The following is a 13,428-nucleotide window of genomic DNA, read 5'->3' on the forward strand; positions in this document are numbered from 1 at the left end:
ATAATTATTAGTAGTTCTCTCAACCCTGGTGAAAAAAACAGCATATGCTGGTAGGTATGTTTTGATGCTGGGATGCTGGTTAGGTAGGTTTTGATGCTGGTTTAAGCTGGTCCTTTGCTGGTTCATGCTGGTCCTTGACCAGCAACATGACCAGCAAAAACCAGCAAAGGACCAGCTTAAACCAGCTAAGGACCAGCATAAACCAGCAAAGGACCAGCTTAAACCAGCATCAAAACATACCTAACCAGCACATGCTGGTTTTTTCACCAGGGAATGTCTAGTCAAAAACAAAAACACAGTTGTTTACCACCTCAGAACAATTTCTGATTTCTGTCTGTGAAAACAGCGAAAATACCGTCAAGTGAAAATAGGAATTTTGGCTAATCTAATTTTTGAACGTTACCGAAACTAGCCGTTTTTGTGAATGGGCGAGACTTCCGGTTCATTAGCCGCTGTAGGAAACGATAAGAATAAAAAAGTGCAGTAAACTGTAAAACAGTTTGCACTACAAACCAGTGTGTTCATAATTAAGAAAATACATTAAAGTGATGTGGTAAGACACAACAGTTTGCATTATCAAGCAGAAAAACAGGCTGTTTTGTACAGCTAATAGCTGAAGCGGATGACACCGGAAGCCAGCCACAGAAAATTTACAAATGGCCGCGCCTACTTTTAGGGGAAAAATAAGGTGAACAGCATACTTATGTAAAAACAATAACTAAGACAAGTTACATTATCAACATTCTCCACCAGAGGTCACACAAACATAATCTAATACATGGTCAATCATAAACAGGATGTTTAAATATTAACCATTTACGCATTTCCATAGTAAGTATTTGGAAATAGACCTAATATCACGACAAAACTGGTCTTTTACTTGATCCTTCTACGTTTTGAAATTCTATAAATGAATATTTAGGATTAAATGTATGCGGAAGTAGATGTAAAATGGGGCTTTTAAAATGTTTGAAGTAGTCTGTTATGATCATTAATGTTTCTTATATAATTGTTTAACATTATGCAAGAGCATAAGTGTTTTAGAGGAGTGTAAGCTGGCCTCTCCTCGCTTTAAAATCCGGGAGATGCTGCTGTACTCGCGGCTTTGTGCAGATTCTTTACCGTCTCCACGACAACCACAACCTGACGCAACTTACGCCCCTCCTCCATTCAAGCCTCTCATCTCATTCAAGAAACAAGTGTGGAGTAAAAGCAGTGTTGTTGTGCTCTCCAGTACAGCAAGACGCGAGGAGTACAAGTGCCTGACAAACTACTATGAAGGTAAGAATCATCTTTTCCTTAATTCTGTTTGCACAAAGAGAGCGTCCAGACTCTCTAAACCCCAAACCAAAAAAAAATATTTTAAATATTTATTAAAAGTCACTATTGAGCTGGCTAATAATTTGCCTGTCTGGGTGCAGTAAGTTTTAGATGACTTTTAACAACCTAAAATGACTTTTCTACACAGGATGTATCTGCTTTATGATGTTTTATTCTAATAAGTTACATTCACTGGCTGTGAATATGTTGATTGAGCTACTGCATTTTAAAGTAACATACTTTTTAAAAAGAAAAGTAAACAAATGTCATGTTCCTGAATTGTCTAGACAGTTGACTAGACAGTCACCACCAGACAGGTTTTAGTCAGTGTTATTAAGGCTCAGTTAATTATTCCTGTGTGACGTGTAATAAATAAACTATTTGGTAATAATGATGTTACATGTTCTTACACAGCTAACAGCTTCAACAGAAAGTTATTAGTCATTAAGACAATATTTGTGACCAATAATACTGGTCGTGAAGTGAGACTCTGGCCAGAATAATTCATTTTTGCTCCAAACAGGAGATTCATTTTATGCTGAGAAAACAAGATTTGCACTCTAGATATACACCAGTAAGGTTCACCGCATCTAATTAGACATGGATAAATGCAGTCATGCCTAGTGTTCCAAACTGTCTGTTTGGCCCGAGAACGTTTAATATGTCTGGAAAAAGGAGAATTTTTCCCTTGAGATCTGCATTCTCAACCATAATATTTTAGAGAGTGTGGAGTGACACAGCACTCAAAACCAATATTATCCATGAAAAGAAAATGTCAAAAAAAGTTAGAATTTTCCAATTTTGTTTTGTTTTGTATTGAAATTTTCCAGTTTATTATATTATATTATATTCTAAATATCATGCTTTTGTGTAAGGGCCATTCTACAGAATTGGGGCAAACTGCTGTCCCACAACCAAACAACACATTTAAAGAGCATTTAAGTATTCTTAGATGTTTATCCTTTTATTATCTTTTAAACCCCACAATAATGTTTAAAATATAAGCTTAATATATATATAAAATCATCATTTAGTCTGTACTTTTAATTGGGAGGTGGGAGGTTTAATTGGGAGGTTGTATTCCATTTAAATTTTTTAAAAAGTTTAAAAAGTTTTTAAAAGTTTTTTTAAAAAAAATGAATTTTTCCTTTGTAAATTATGAAACATTATATTAAAAAAAAGTGTTCCTCATTTTCATGTCACTACCAAAACAGTGTATGTTTTAGTTCATTGGCAAAGACTGACTGTAACTACACCACTACATTTATGATCAGGAAATATTGAAAAATTTACAGTCACAACTAAAAAACTCTTGGTGACGTTTCGGTAGTGACATCTTTTTTTTTTTTTTGGACGTTATCCCATAAAATTGCTACTACCGTAAAAGTCACGACAAAAACTTTTGGTGACGTTTCGGTAGTGACTTTTTTTTGGGGGGGTGTTACCTCGTTAAATTTTCACTACCGTAACAGCCACAACCAAAAAACTCTTGGTGATGTTTCGGTCATGACATGACATGACATGACTTTGTTTTTTTGGGTGTTATCCCATAGAATTGTCACTACCGTAACAGTCACGACCGAAATTTTTGGTGACGTTTTGGTAGTGACATCTTTGTTTTTTGGGTGTTATCCCACAGAATTGTTAGCACCATAACAGTCACGACCGAAACATGTCATCATTGTTTCGGTAGTGACAAAAAAACACATCCTTCATTTGCGGGAAATAAACAAAATATTAGCACAGGTATACACATTTTTAGTACTTTAGTATGTTTTTTTTTAAATTGGATTCAAAATACAACAAATCTCAAAATCACACTTGAAATATTGTTAAAATTGTAATTGTTATTGATTTACCTCTGAAAACGTTTTTTAATAAAATAGAAAAAGAATAATTTACAAGGAAGATCTTAATAGGTCAATATAACCCTTCTTATTAAATGATATATATATATATATATATATATATATTACTGTATTTCGGTAGTAACAAATTTGGGGAGAGCACAAATATTCCAAAAGTTTCTGAAAATAAAATATGAGAATTAACTGCACAATCACCAGAAATGAGTACCCTGGATTTTATACAATTTGCATACATATAAATTTTGTTGAAAAAACTTTTTTTCCCCAAAACATTTCAAACTCTTTAGACTTTGAACCAGTTCTGTAGAATGGCCCATATATTCATGCAGTTTGTTTCTTCCATACATTATTTTCATTCTCTTTATAGAGCCCTTATTTCACCATGAATTATTAATAGTTTGCCTTATATGTTAAAGTCTAGGTATTTAGTCACTGTTTTGAGAAGCACTTTTTGACTGAATTGAGAGTGGTCCGGGATGAATGGGTCCCCCTGTGAGATGAGTCACATTACTGCTGCCACACACAGAGCTGGAAAAGTTCGGGAGGTGGAGCAAAACGCTAAATGAGCCGAGACTTCATGACTGTGATTATTCCCACAGCCGAGTGGAGGTTAATGTGAGGCCAATTAACAACCAGACCAGCACACTCCTCTTATGGGAAGAACACATTCCTAAAGTAGCTGTGATGATGAAATATGTCAAGGCAATGCGCCAAACACTATATTACACATACATTAGACAGACATTAAAAATGTGGGTGGTCCTGAGACCAATTACATTATAAGCACAATGCTCATGTGTTTGTCTTCTCAGGAGCTTCTCAGGGGTTTTGCTTGTCTGTATTAGAGTCTTTTTAATTGTGTTCTTTGGTGATTGTCACAGGTCTGGCTGCTGTAGTGAGGAGTGACATTTAGTTCTTTAGAGCAGACAGTCTTCAGTGCTGCTGACTCATAGGCTGGGCTTAGTCGCTATGGCAACCGCCAGCTTTCTAAGATCCACAGTGTGATATGAGGCATGGATGGAAAGCGTCCATGTGATCAGTAAACTTCCCATTTTAACCATGATTTACTTCAAAGAAATAGGAGTAACTAAAAACCAAATAATACATCTAATACATATCAAATACATAATTTGTCTTTTCTTTCTTTTATAAACATTTTCACTTACACTAAAAATAAATGAATTAATTAAAATGTAAAAATGGTATAGTTTATTATTAGGTTTTGGCATCTACACTGAAAAATGTTGGTGTAGAAACTGTTGTCACTGAGAAATTGCTAGGAAATTTCACAGACAATCACAAAGAAAACGCATGTAACACTAAATTATACATTATTTTTTGAAGCAGAAATAGTAAGAGCAGTATTAAATATATTCTAATATACACTACTAGTCAACAGTTTTTGAACATTAAGATTTTTAAAGAAGTCTCTTCTGCTCACCAATCCTGCATTTATTTGATCCAAAATACAGCAAAAACAGTAAAATTGTGAAATATTTTTACTATTTAAAATAACCGCTTTCTATATAAATATATTATAAAATGTAATTTATTCCTGTGATCAAAGCTAAAATTTCAGCATCATTACTCCAGTCTTCAGTGTCACATGATCATTCTAATATGCTGATTTGCTGTTCAAGAAAGATTTATTATTATTATTATTATTATTATTATCAATATTTAAAACAGTTGAATATTTTCAGTCTGGAGTTAGTATCACTTTTTTGTTGTTGTTTTGTTTTGGGTGGGAAATAAATTATAGGAATAAAAACTTTTATTTAGCAAGGATGCTAGTGATGATAAAGACATTTATAATGTTACAAAGGATTTCTATATCAGATAAATGCTGTTATTCTGAACTTTCTATTCATCAAAGAAACTTGAAAAAAAATCTACTCAACTATTTTTAGCATAATAATAATAATAATAAATATTTTTGAGCAGAAAATCAGAAAATTAGAATGATTCTGAAGAATTATGTGACTCGAGTAATGATGCTAAAAATTCAGCTTTGAAATCACAGGAATAAAGTACATTTTATAATATATTCAAATAGAAAGCAGTTGTTTTAAATAGTAAAAATATTGTTTTGCTGTCAAATAAATGCCAGCCTGGTGAGCAGAAGTGACTTTTTTTAAAAGAAAACATTAAAAAGCTTATTTGATTAAAACTTTTGATTGGTAGTTTGTAATATAATATTATCAACATATTAACCTGGTTATTGTGCATCATGTACATTCAGTTTATTGGTACTATGATAAATTCTTACTTGTTTCATGTGTGTGTGACTGAAAAATATGCATCACATTAAGTGCATTAGTTTATGTTAAAATTTTAAAATTGAAATGGATCGAAATTTTAGATGCTCATGACATAAATACATTTTTAATATTAGGCCAACAACTTTAAATGATAAAAAGGTAACCAAGTTTGTTCAGACTGACGGAAAGGATCAAGAAGCAAGATGTGTAGGGCGGCTACGCTACAGAGATGATATTGCTGGAAAAAAAGAAGCTCAATATCTTCATTGTTGATTTATTTTATAGCCCCACAGATGCACCATCCTGGTTACTGCAAGCAAATCCAAAGGTCTACTGTATCTTTATTGATCAAACAAGGCAATGAGATCATCTGACCACTTAAATTGACTTTCACTGTTTATTTTTGGAGACACTAACCACTTCCTCAAAAGGCCATGGATGCCAGCTCGATACCTCAGATTAATATAGAGGACTATGATGGCCTTGAGGTTGCCCCAGATGATCATTTGAGAAACTTGAAAGCATTGACTGAGAAGCTCAGACTTGAGACCAGAAGGCCGTCCTATCTTGAATGGAAGGAACGAGTGGAAGCTCAAAGCTCCAAAGGCTTAGCCGTGTCAGAGGACTCATCAGAGCTGGAGAAGGATGCTGGACTGAAGGCCAACGTCACACCACAGAATTCCCAAGTGATTGCAGGAAATGCCCTGATTTCTAGAAGCCTTGGAGGATTTGATAATATCGACGAAGCTCTGGTTTGGCTTAGAAAAGAACTGGTAAGTCAAAATGTTTCAAAATCCTGATCCTGATTAAGTCTTCATTTGTTGACTGAAGTTAAATCGTATATTTCTGAATTTAAATTGCATATAATTAATTTTAATATTTTTTGAGAGGTATAAAGCTAAAAACCATCCGGAAATTAAAATGTATGGTTGCATGTCAAAGTTAAAAAAAAAATGGGGGGAAAAGTTGTACAAATATAAAACAACACCAGTATCACAAAATATAACATTAAAAAGTGTATAAATCACTTGTCTTTCTGAAGAAAAACGCCAGCAGGTAAAGTTACAGTGGGAGTTCGCATCTCTCATCTCCCCTGAGCCCACTGAGTTTTAACAGACCCTCTAAAGTTTGGTGGGGGTAATTGAAAATGTATGGGGAAAAGTCACGTGAAAGGAGGCAACGCCTCCATTGAGATATCATTGGGTATGACTGGCTATGTTCGGCTGTGATTGGTTCATGCGATAAATCCCACCTTTTGTATTCGTGCACATTCCACATTTGCAAATCAGTCTGAATGAACAATATAATGGCATTAATGGGAAGAGTAAAAACTTACATTTAGATATAACCACTTTGTTACATCAAAATAAGACTAAAAATGGCATGCAAACATGATGTGTGGGAGTTTTTAGTGAGTAATCAGCTTGGTGAAGGAAATCAATAAGTCAGTTTCCTCATCTGTGACCAATATTTACCAAGCTTTGATGACTGATGATCTGAAAAATTCAAAAATAGTTAAAAGTTAACTATAAGAATAGCTGAACATAAGTTCACAAATAAAATACATTGCTTAAATTGTTACTGCTTTACTTTAATAAATGGAAAATGCTTAAAAACACTTGAGTTTCATACTTGGCTTTCACAACCAGAACCAAAATTTACAGATAATTTACTCACCCCCTTGTCATCCAAGATGTTAATGCCTTCTTTCTTCAGTTGTAAAAAAATTATGTTTCTTGAGGAAAACTTTTCAGGGTTTCTCTCTACATAGTGGACTATGGTGCCCGCGAGTTTGAACATCCAAAATGCAATTTAAATGCAGATTCAAAGGGCTCTAAACGAGAAAATGAGGCTCCCCAGCTGAGGAAGAACGGTCTTATTTAGGAAAAATGACAGTTTATACTTTTTAACCTCAAATGTTCGTCTTGTCTAGCTCTACGTATACTATTCCAGATTAATACAGTTAGGGTATGTCGAAAAACTTTCGTCTCATTTTCTCCTCCAACTTCAAAATCATCCTACATTGCTGAAGAAGTACCGACCTGGTGTTAACAAAGTGAACGTGCAAAGAAGATCAAACGCCCTTTACAAAAAAAGTTAAAACAGCGATGTAGGATGATTTTGAAGTTGGAGGAGAAAATGAGATAGGAGTTTTTCGATCTACCCTTCCTGTCTTGAACCGGAATACACAAAGTTTACACAGAGCTAGGCAAGATGAGCAATAAAGGTTAAAAAGTATAAAAATTGTTTTGCTAGATAAGTCCCTTCTTCCTTGGTTGGGATCATATAGAGCCCTCTGAAGCTGCATTTAAACTGCAATTTGGAAGTTCAAACTCAGGGGCACCATAGAAGTCCACTATATGGAGAAAAATCCTGAAATGTTTTCCTCAAAAAACATAATTTCTTTACAACTAAAGAAAGAAAAACATCAACATCTTGGAAGACAAAGGGGTGAGTAAATTATCTGTAAATTTTCATTCTGGAAGTGAACTTCTCCTTTAATAAATTGTTTTATATTTTATAAAATTATTTTTAGTTATAGTTAGCTAATCTGTGAATGAAACAATGGAGTGAATGTGCAGGCCTTCATTACCACATCACTATGCGTGACTGCCATTCATGTTAAAGTGAGTGGAAAGGATGGTGGGCAGATGAGCATGAGAGACGATCGCTTTCTATTCCTGTAAGTGTAATCACTTCTCTTCCACACAGTCATGTGGTACAAGGCATACTTGTACATGCACAGGCCATTACAACCAAGGCACGCAATGAGGCTCCTTTCGCCACATCAGAAGCCTTTCTTCCACTGCCTTTGCCCTGTGGGTTTCCATAAACGTTTACAAAAAGTAAATTGGAACAAAAAACAGGGAAAGTTGCAGTACAAGGGGACTTCTGAAGATCCATATCACCTTCCCTAATTTTGAGCCCCTTGTTACGTGAAATGGACAAAAGCATGTTTGCTAACAAAGTTGGATGTACATGCTCATGTTTATTTCAATAGTTAGTAGCATTTAATAATAGTCATGAGTCTGAAAGGTAAGGAAAGGTAAAACCTGCGTCTGGGAATAATGAGTAAATATTGCCTTATAAGTATGCTTCGTAACATTCACTATGCACAAAGTTGTATAATTAAGCCTAATGAGTTTCTCCTACCTGTTTATTAACTGATAGATGGAGATGCGCATCCAGGACCAGCAGTTGGCCCGCCAACTTATGCGACTACGCGGTGACATCAACAAACTCAAAGTGGAGCAGACGTGTCACCTGCATCGCCGGATGCTCAACGACGCAACCTTTGGACTGGAGGAGCGTGACGAGCTGTCGGATCTTTTGTGTGATGGACCCGTCACTCCAGGATTTGGCCTCTCTTCACCACTGCGCCTCATTGGTGTCACCAAGATGAACATCAACTCTAGACGCTTTTCCCTTTGCTAGCCATATAACGAGTGACCCAACTGCAAAAAAAAAAGAATCAGTGAATCATTGTATAATACAAAATGGCCTACTTTGGTAGTCAGGGTTGAAGTAAATAATCTTAGACAACGGTTCAGTGGTGGAACGCATGAGAACTGTTGTCACAGAACATCCTGTGCCTCTTACTCTATGTACTTGTGCCAGTCAATCTTTTCAGTTAATCAAATGAACAATAGACAATGACTTCTAAAAAATGTCTGATCTGCTAGCCATGGCTGTATGCCTTAGATACAGTCCTTGTTGTGGTCATGAGATATCAACTGATGTTACTTACCACACACATGCTCTGTTTCAAACCCTTGTAAACTATCAAATGCACCATTTGACGTGAAGAATGTTCCAAAATAGGCATCTTAATTATAGTGCCTCCCAACACTCCTTGTTTTAGCCAAATTCTAAGGCGGGATTCACGGTGAAAGCAATCCCATGATGGATTGCGATAAGCTTAGTGAAGACTGTGGACAAGGCATTAAGAAATGTTGATTATTAATAAACTTACATATCATGTAATACTGGAAAGTATTGATTATTCTAATTTAAACTGATGATTCCATAACATTGTTGTGGATATTAATGCTGATTAGTGCATTAGCTTAGCAACATACAACAGTGGCTACCAACTTTTTCAGCTGCCTTGGTTTCAGAAGAATTTTTCCCATTCATTTTTCCCAGTGCGAATTTAAAAGTCTTCATTAAAGAGGTATAAGCCATGAACTAAACCATCCAGCTATGGGGTGAATCACAAAATTAGAAACTTTGATTGTAAGCAAAATATATATATATATATATATATAAGCTTTGTGCTTTGTTACTTTTGATATGAAACAGCTCTCAGATTTCAAATTCTGTCCATTTTATTATAGTATTCAAACAATAAATCTAAGATATGTTAAAAGAAATAGTACAACTTACCGAAATCCGTATCCAGTCTCATGTAATCACTCATTCAGTGTTTCAACTGCGAAAAGGCGCCAATAGCTTGTCACGTAACGTCACATTTACCTCAGAAAAAAACAAAACAAAACATAATCAGTGAACACAAACTCATTTAAATATATGCACCATATAAGATATACATTATTTTTTTTTTTTTACTGTTCTTCAGTGTTTACTTTATGACAGCCACCATTTAAATGTTTATATTTCAAAAAACGAATTGGAGTAGAAATTTAATTATGTAATTGTAACTTTATTATTATAAAAAGTGTAATTTAAGCATTTGTATACAAATAAGTTCATTTTAACCTTAAATATTATAGTAATGTAGTACCAACTGATGTATATTTTACAGCATTAGTTATTAGGGTTTTTTTCCCTTGAGAAAATTTGGGGTGTACTGTACCTGATACATAAACAAAATAATCAATATACGTGACCCTGGATCACCAAAACCAGTCATAAGGATCAATTTTTCATAATTGAGATTTATACATCATCTGAAAGTTGAATAAATAAGCTTTCCATTTTTGGACAATATTTGGTTGAGATACAAGTTTTTGAAAACCTGGAATCTGAGGGTGCAAAAAAATTAAAATATTGAGAAAATGGCCTTTAAATTTGTCCAAATAAAATTCTTAACAATGTATATTACTAATCAGAAATTACGTTTTCATATATTTACAGTAGGAATTTTACAAAATATCTTCATGGAACATGATCTCTACTTAATTTCCTAATGATTTTTGGCATAAAAGAAAAGTCAATAATTCTGACCCATACAATGTATTTTTGGCTATTGCTACAAATAAACCCCAGCGACTTAAGACTGGTTTTGTGGTCCAGGGTCACATATATAGAATCGAATTGGAAATCAAATCAAATTGCAAGCTTGCGAATCAGAATCAAATCGTAAAATTTGTGTCAAAACCCAGCCCTAGTATTTTTTACTACCGCAACAAGAATGTTGCACTCTGTAAAAATAAAATGAATCAAATCTCCCATGAGGAATGCAATTTTTGTGGCATATAGACTTTCTCTCTATGTAGAGCGGTCCAAATTGGTCTCTTATGAGGTTCCATGATGATTATGATGTAGGCATAGTGATGCAGCTCACTATAGGTTTTGGCACAGAGCTACAACTTTAAAATGTATACATTTTTTTTTTTCTACATACATTTGTATTTTATAAGGAAGAATGCACCAATATCTTATAAACGTGACTTGGTTGGGGTCAGATACAGAAAAGCTATACCTGGTATAAGATGTTTGGAATGTACAGTAAAGATATTTGCTATAATATCCCAGTCTGCAGATGATCTTTGGAAACATGCTTAAAGAAACTTATAAAGCTTCTAATAATTCATCCATATAATCCTGCAGTAAATCTTTTACAGTACATTGTTAGTATGTTACTATGAAAGGAAGCAAAAAGGGTCATCATTTTACAGCTTGATGCTAATCTCTAAGTATGTAGCCAATTACTTTTAAGTGGTTCTATTTTACCCAATTTGGGAGGAGCGTCTCAGCAGATCTCCATCATTCAGATGACATGTTTTCGTAAACAAAAACTCCAACATATGTGCAAAGGCTACCATAATAAGTGTCATTACTACACTCAATTATCTTATTTGTGGATGTTTAGATGCTTCCTGTTTGTTTGAACACTGGAGTATTTTGGTTCATTTGGTTTTTTTGTTGATCTTGAACATTTGCAGTGCTTTTTTAAAAAATGTGAATATTGCGCTGGATAACTCAGAACAATAGGCCTACCTCAGAGAAAATGTCTTGGCTTTCTCATTCAGATTTCTTCAAAAGATGGGGTGAAACCAGCTCTGAACAAAAGCTGAAAGGGTGTGTTTCAAACCAAAGTCCTCTTTCAGGAAGGTAGCGTTTCAAATTCCTTCACAAGAACTGGCTTTTGTGTACAACCAGAGCGTCCTTGATCAATGATAAACACTTGAGCGAAGTATTTTGGGACTTGACATACTGTCTCACAATTAGCAGTTTTAATACTGTTTTCATATTAATAGAGTTTTATTTTCTCTTATTATAACAAAAGTTAGTACTGGCCCTTAGATTTCATTGGTCGAGGGGCTGATATTCCAATAGTGTGGAAACTTTTCACTGTTTGTATTGGAGCTACTTTCAGTGATCAAGCAAAAATGCAACATGCAATATTGTAACAAACAAATTATAGTTACTTAATATTAACTTCTTGTTTATTAAACTAAAAAAAGCAATATCCACACTTGTGATGTTGCTTAATCAAGTTAGATTTTTTTTTTTTTTTTTTTTTTACAAAACTACAGGTTTCATGTAACAACATCCTTATGGAAGCCTGTTTCCGCAACTGAATAAAAAATAAAAAAGGTTATTGCGACTTTTTATTTCATAATTCTGACTTTTTTTTCAGAATTGCATGACATGCAATTGCAAAAAAAAAAAAAAAAAAAAATCAGAATTCTGAGATAAAAAGTCACTATTGTGAAAAATAAAGTCATAATTGTGAGATGAAAACGATTGCAAAAAAATAGTCAGAATTGCGAGATAAAAACTCGTAATTCAGATTTTTTTTCTCAGAATTGCGAGATATAAACTCAATAGTGAAAAATAGTCCGAATTGCGAGATAAAAACAACTAAAAAAAATAGTCCGGTTTGTAAGATAAAAACTTGTAATTCTGACTTTTTCTCAGAATTGCGAGATAAAACTCACAATTCTGACTTTTTTCTCAGAATTGTGTCCTATAAATTCACGTTTGCAAAAAATAGTCAGAATTGTGAGATAAAAACAATTGCAAAAAATAAAGTCAGAATTGCGAGATAAAAACAATTGCGAAAAATAGTCAGATTTGCGAGATGAAATACTTTCTTTGCTCAGAATTGTGAGATATAAACTCACAATTGCGTAAATTAATGTCAGAATTGCAAGATAAAAACTCAGAATTGTGAGATAAAAATACAATTGCAAAAAATAAAGTCAGAATTGCGAGATAAAAACAATTGCGAAAAATAAAGTCAGAATTGCGAGATAAAAACAATTGCGAAAAATAGTCCGATTTGCGAGATAAAATACTTTCTTTGCTCAGAATTGCGAGATATAAACTCCCAATTGCGAAAAATAATGTCAGAATTGCAAAATAAAAACAATTGCGAAAAATTGTCCAATTTGCGAGATAAAAACTTGTAATTTTTCTCAGAATTGTGAGATATAAACATGCAATTGTGAGTTATAAAGTCCAGTTTTGAGGGGGGAAAAGCCTAATATTCCCATAATTGTGAGTTTATATCTCACAATTCTAACTTAACTTGCAATTGTATGTCAGAATTGTGAGATATAAACTCGCAAATGAAGAAAAAAGTCAACTAAGTTTATGTCTCACAATTCTGACTTTATAACTCGCAATTGCTATCTATGGAAGGCTGTTTTCAGTAGCGGAAATAGCCTTCCATAGATAACTGATTTTGAACGATAACTCACAAGAAGCAAATTGTTCCAAATAAACTCTTTAGCATCCACCAACTCCCATGAAGCACTGCAAATGACTTGAGAATCCCTACTCTTTCA

The 13,428-nt window shown here is 34.0% G+C and overlaps 1 protein-coding gene across 1 annotated transcript; it reads left to right on the forward strand.

The window, feature by feature from the left end:
* Positions 1-1,182: 1,182 nt before the first annotated feature.
* On the forward strand, positions 1,183-9,433 carry fam167ab (family with sequence similarity 167 member Ab). Its single transcript, XM_051137903.1, has 3 exons — positions 1,183-1,281; positions 5,735-6,222; positions 8,621-9,433. Exons 2-3 carry the CDS (start codon positions 5,884-5,886, stop codon positions 8,882-8,884), a joined length of 603 nt encoding a protein of 200 aa, XP_050993860.1. The 5' UTR covers positions 1,183-1,281; positions 5,735-5,883; the 3' UTR covers positions 8,885-9,433.
* Positions 9,434-13,428: the final 3,995 nt, after the last annotated feature.

This window comes from Labeo rohita, chromosome 20 (assembly GCF_022985175.1).
Source record: "Labeo rohita strain BAU-BD-2019 chromosome 20, IGBB_LRoh.1.0, whole genome shotgun sequence".
Classification (NCBI taxonomy): Eukaryota; Metazoa; Chordata; class Actinopteri; order Cypriniformes; family Cyprinidae; genus Labeo; species Labeo rohita.

Excerpts from the sequence above, each read along its gene's own strand:
- fam167ab (XM_051137903.1), top strand. The coding sequence starts at position 5,884 with ATGGATGCCAGCTCGATACCTCAGATTAATATAGAGGACTATGATGGC. Across the intron at positions 6,223-8,620 it reads TTTGGCTTAGAAAAGAACTG|ATGGAGATGCGCATCCAGGA; the intron begins GTAAGTCAAAAT and ends ATTAACTGATAG.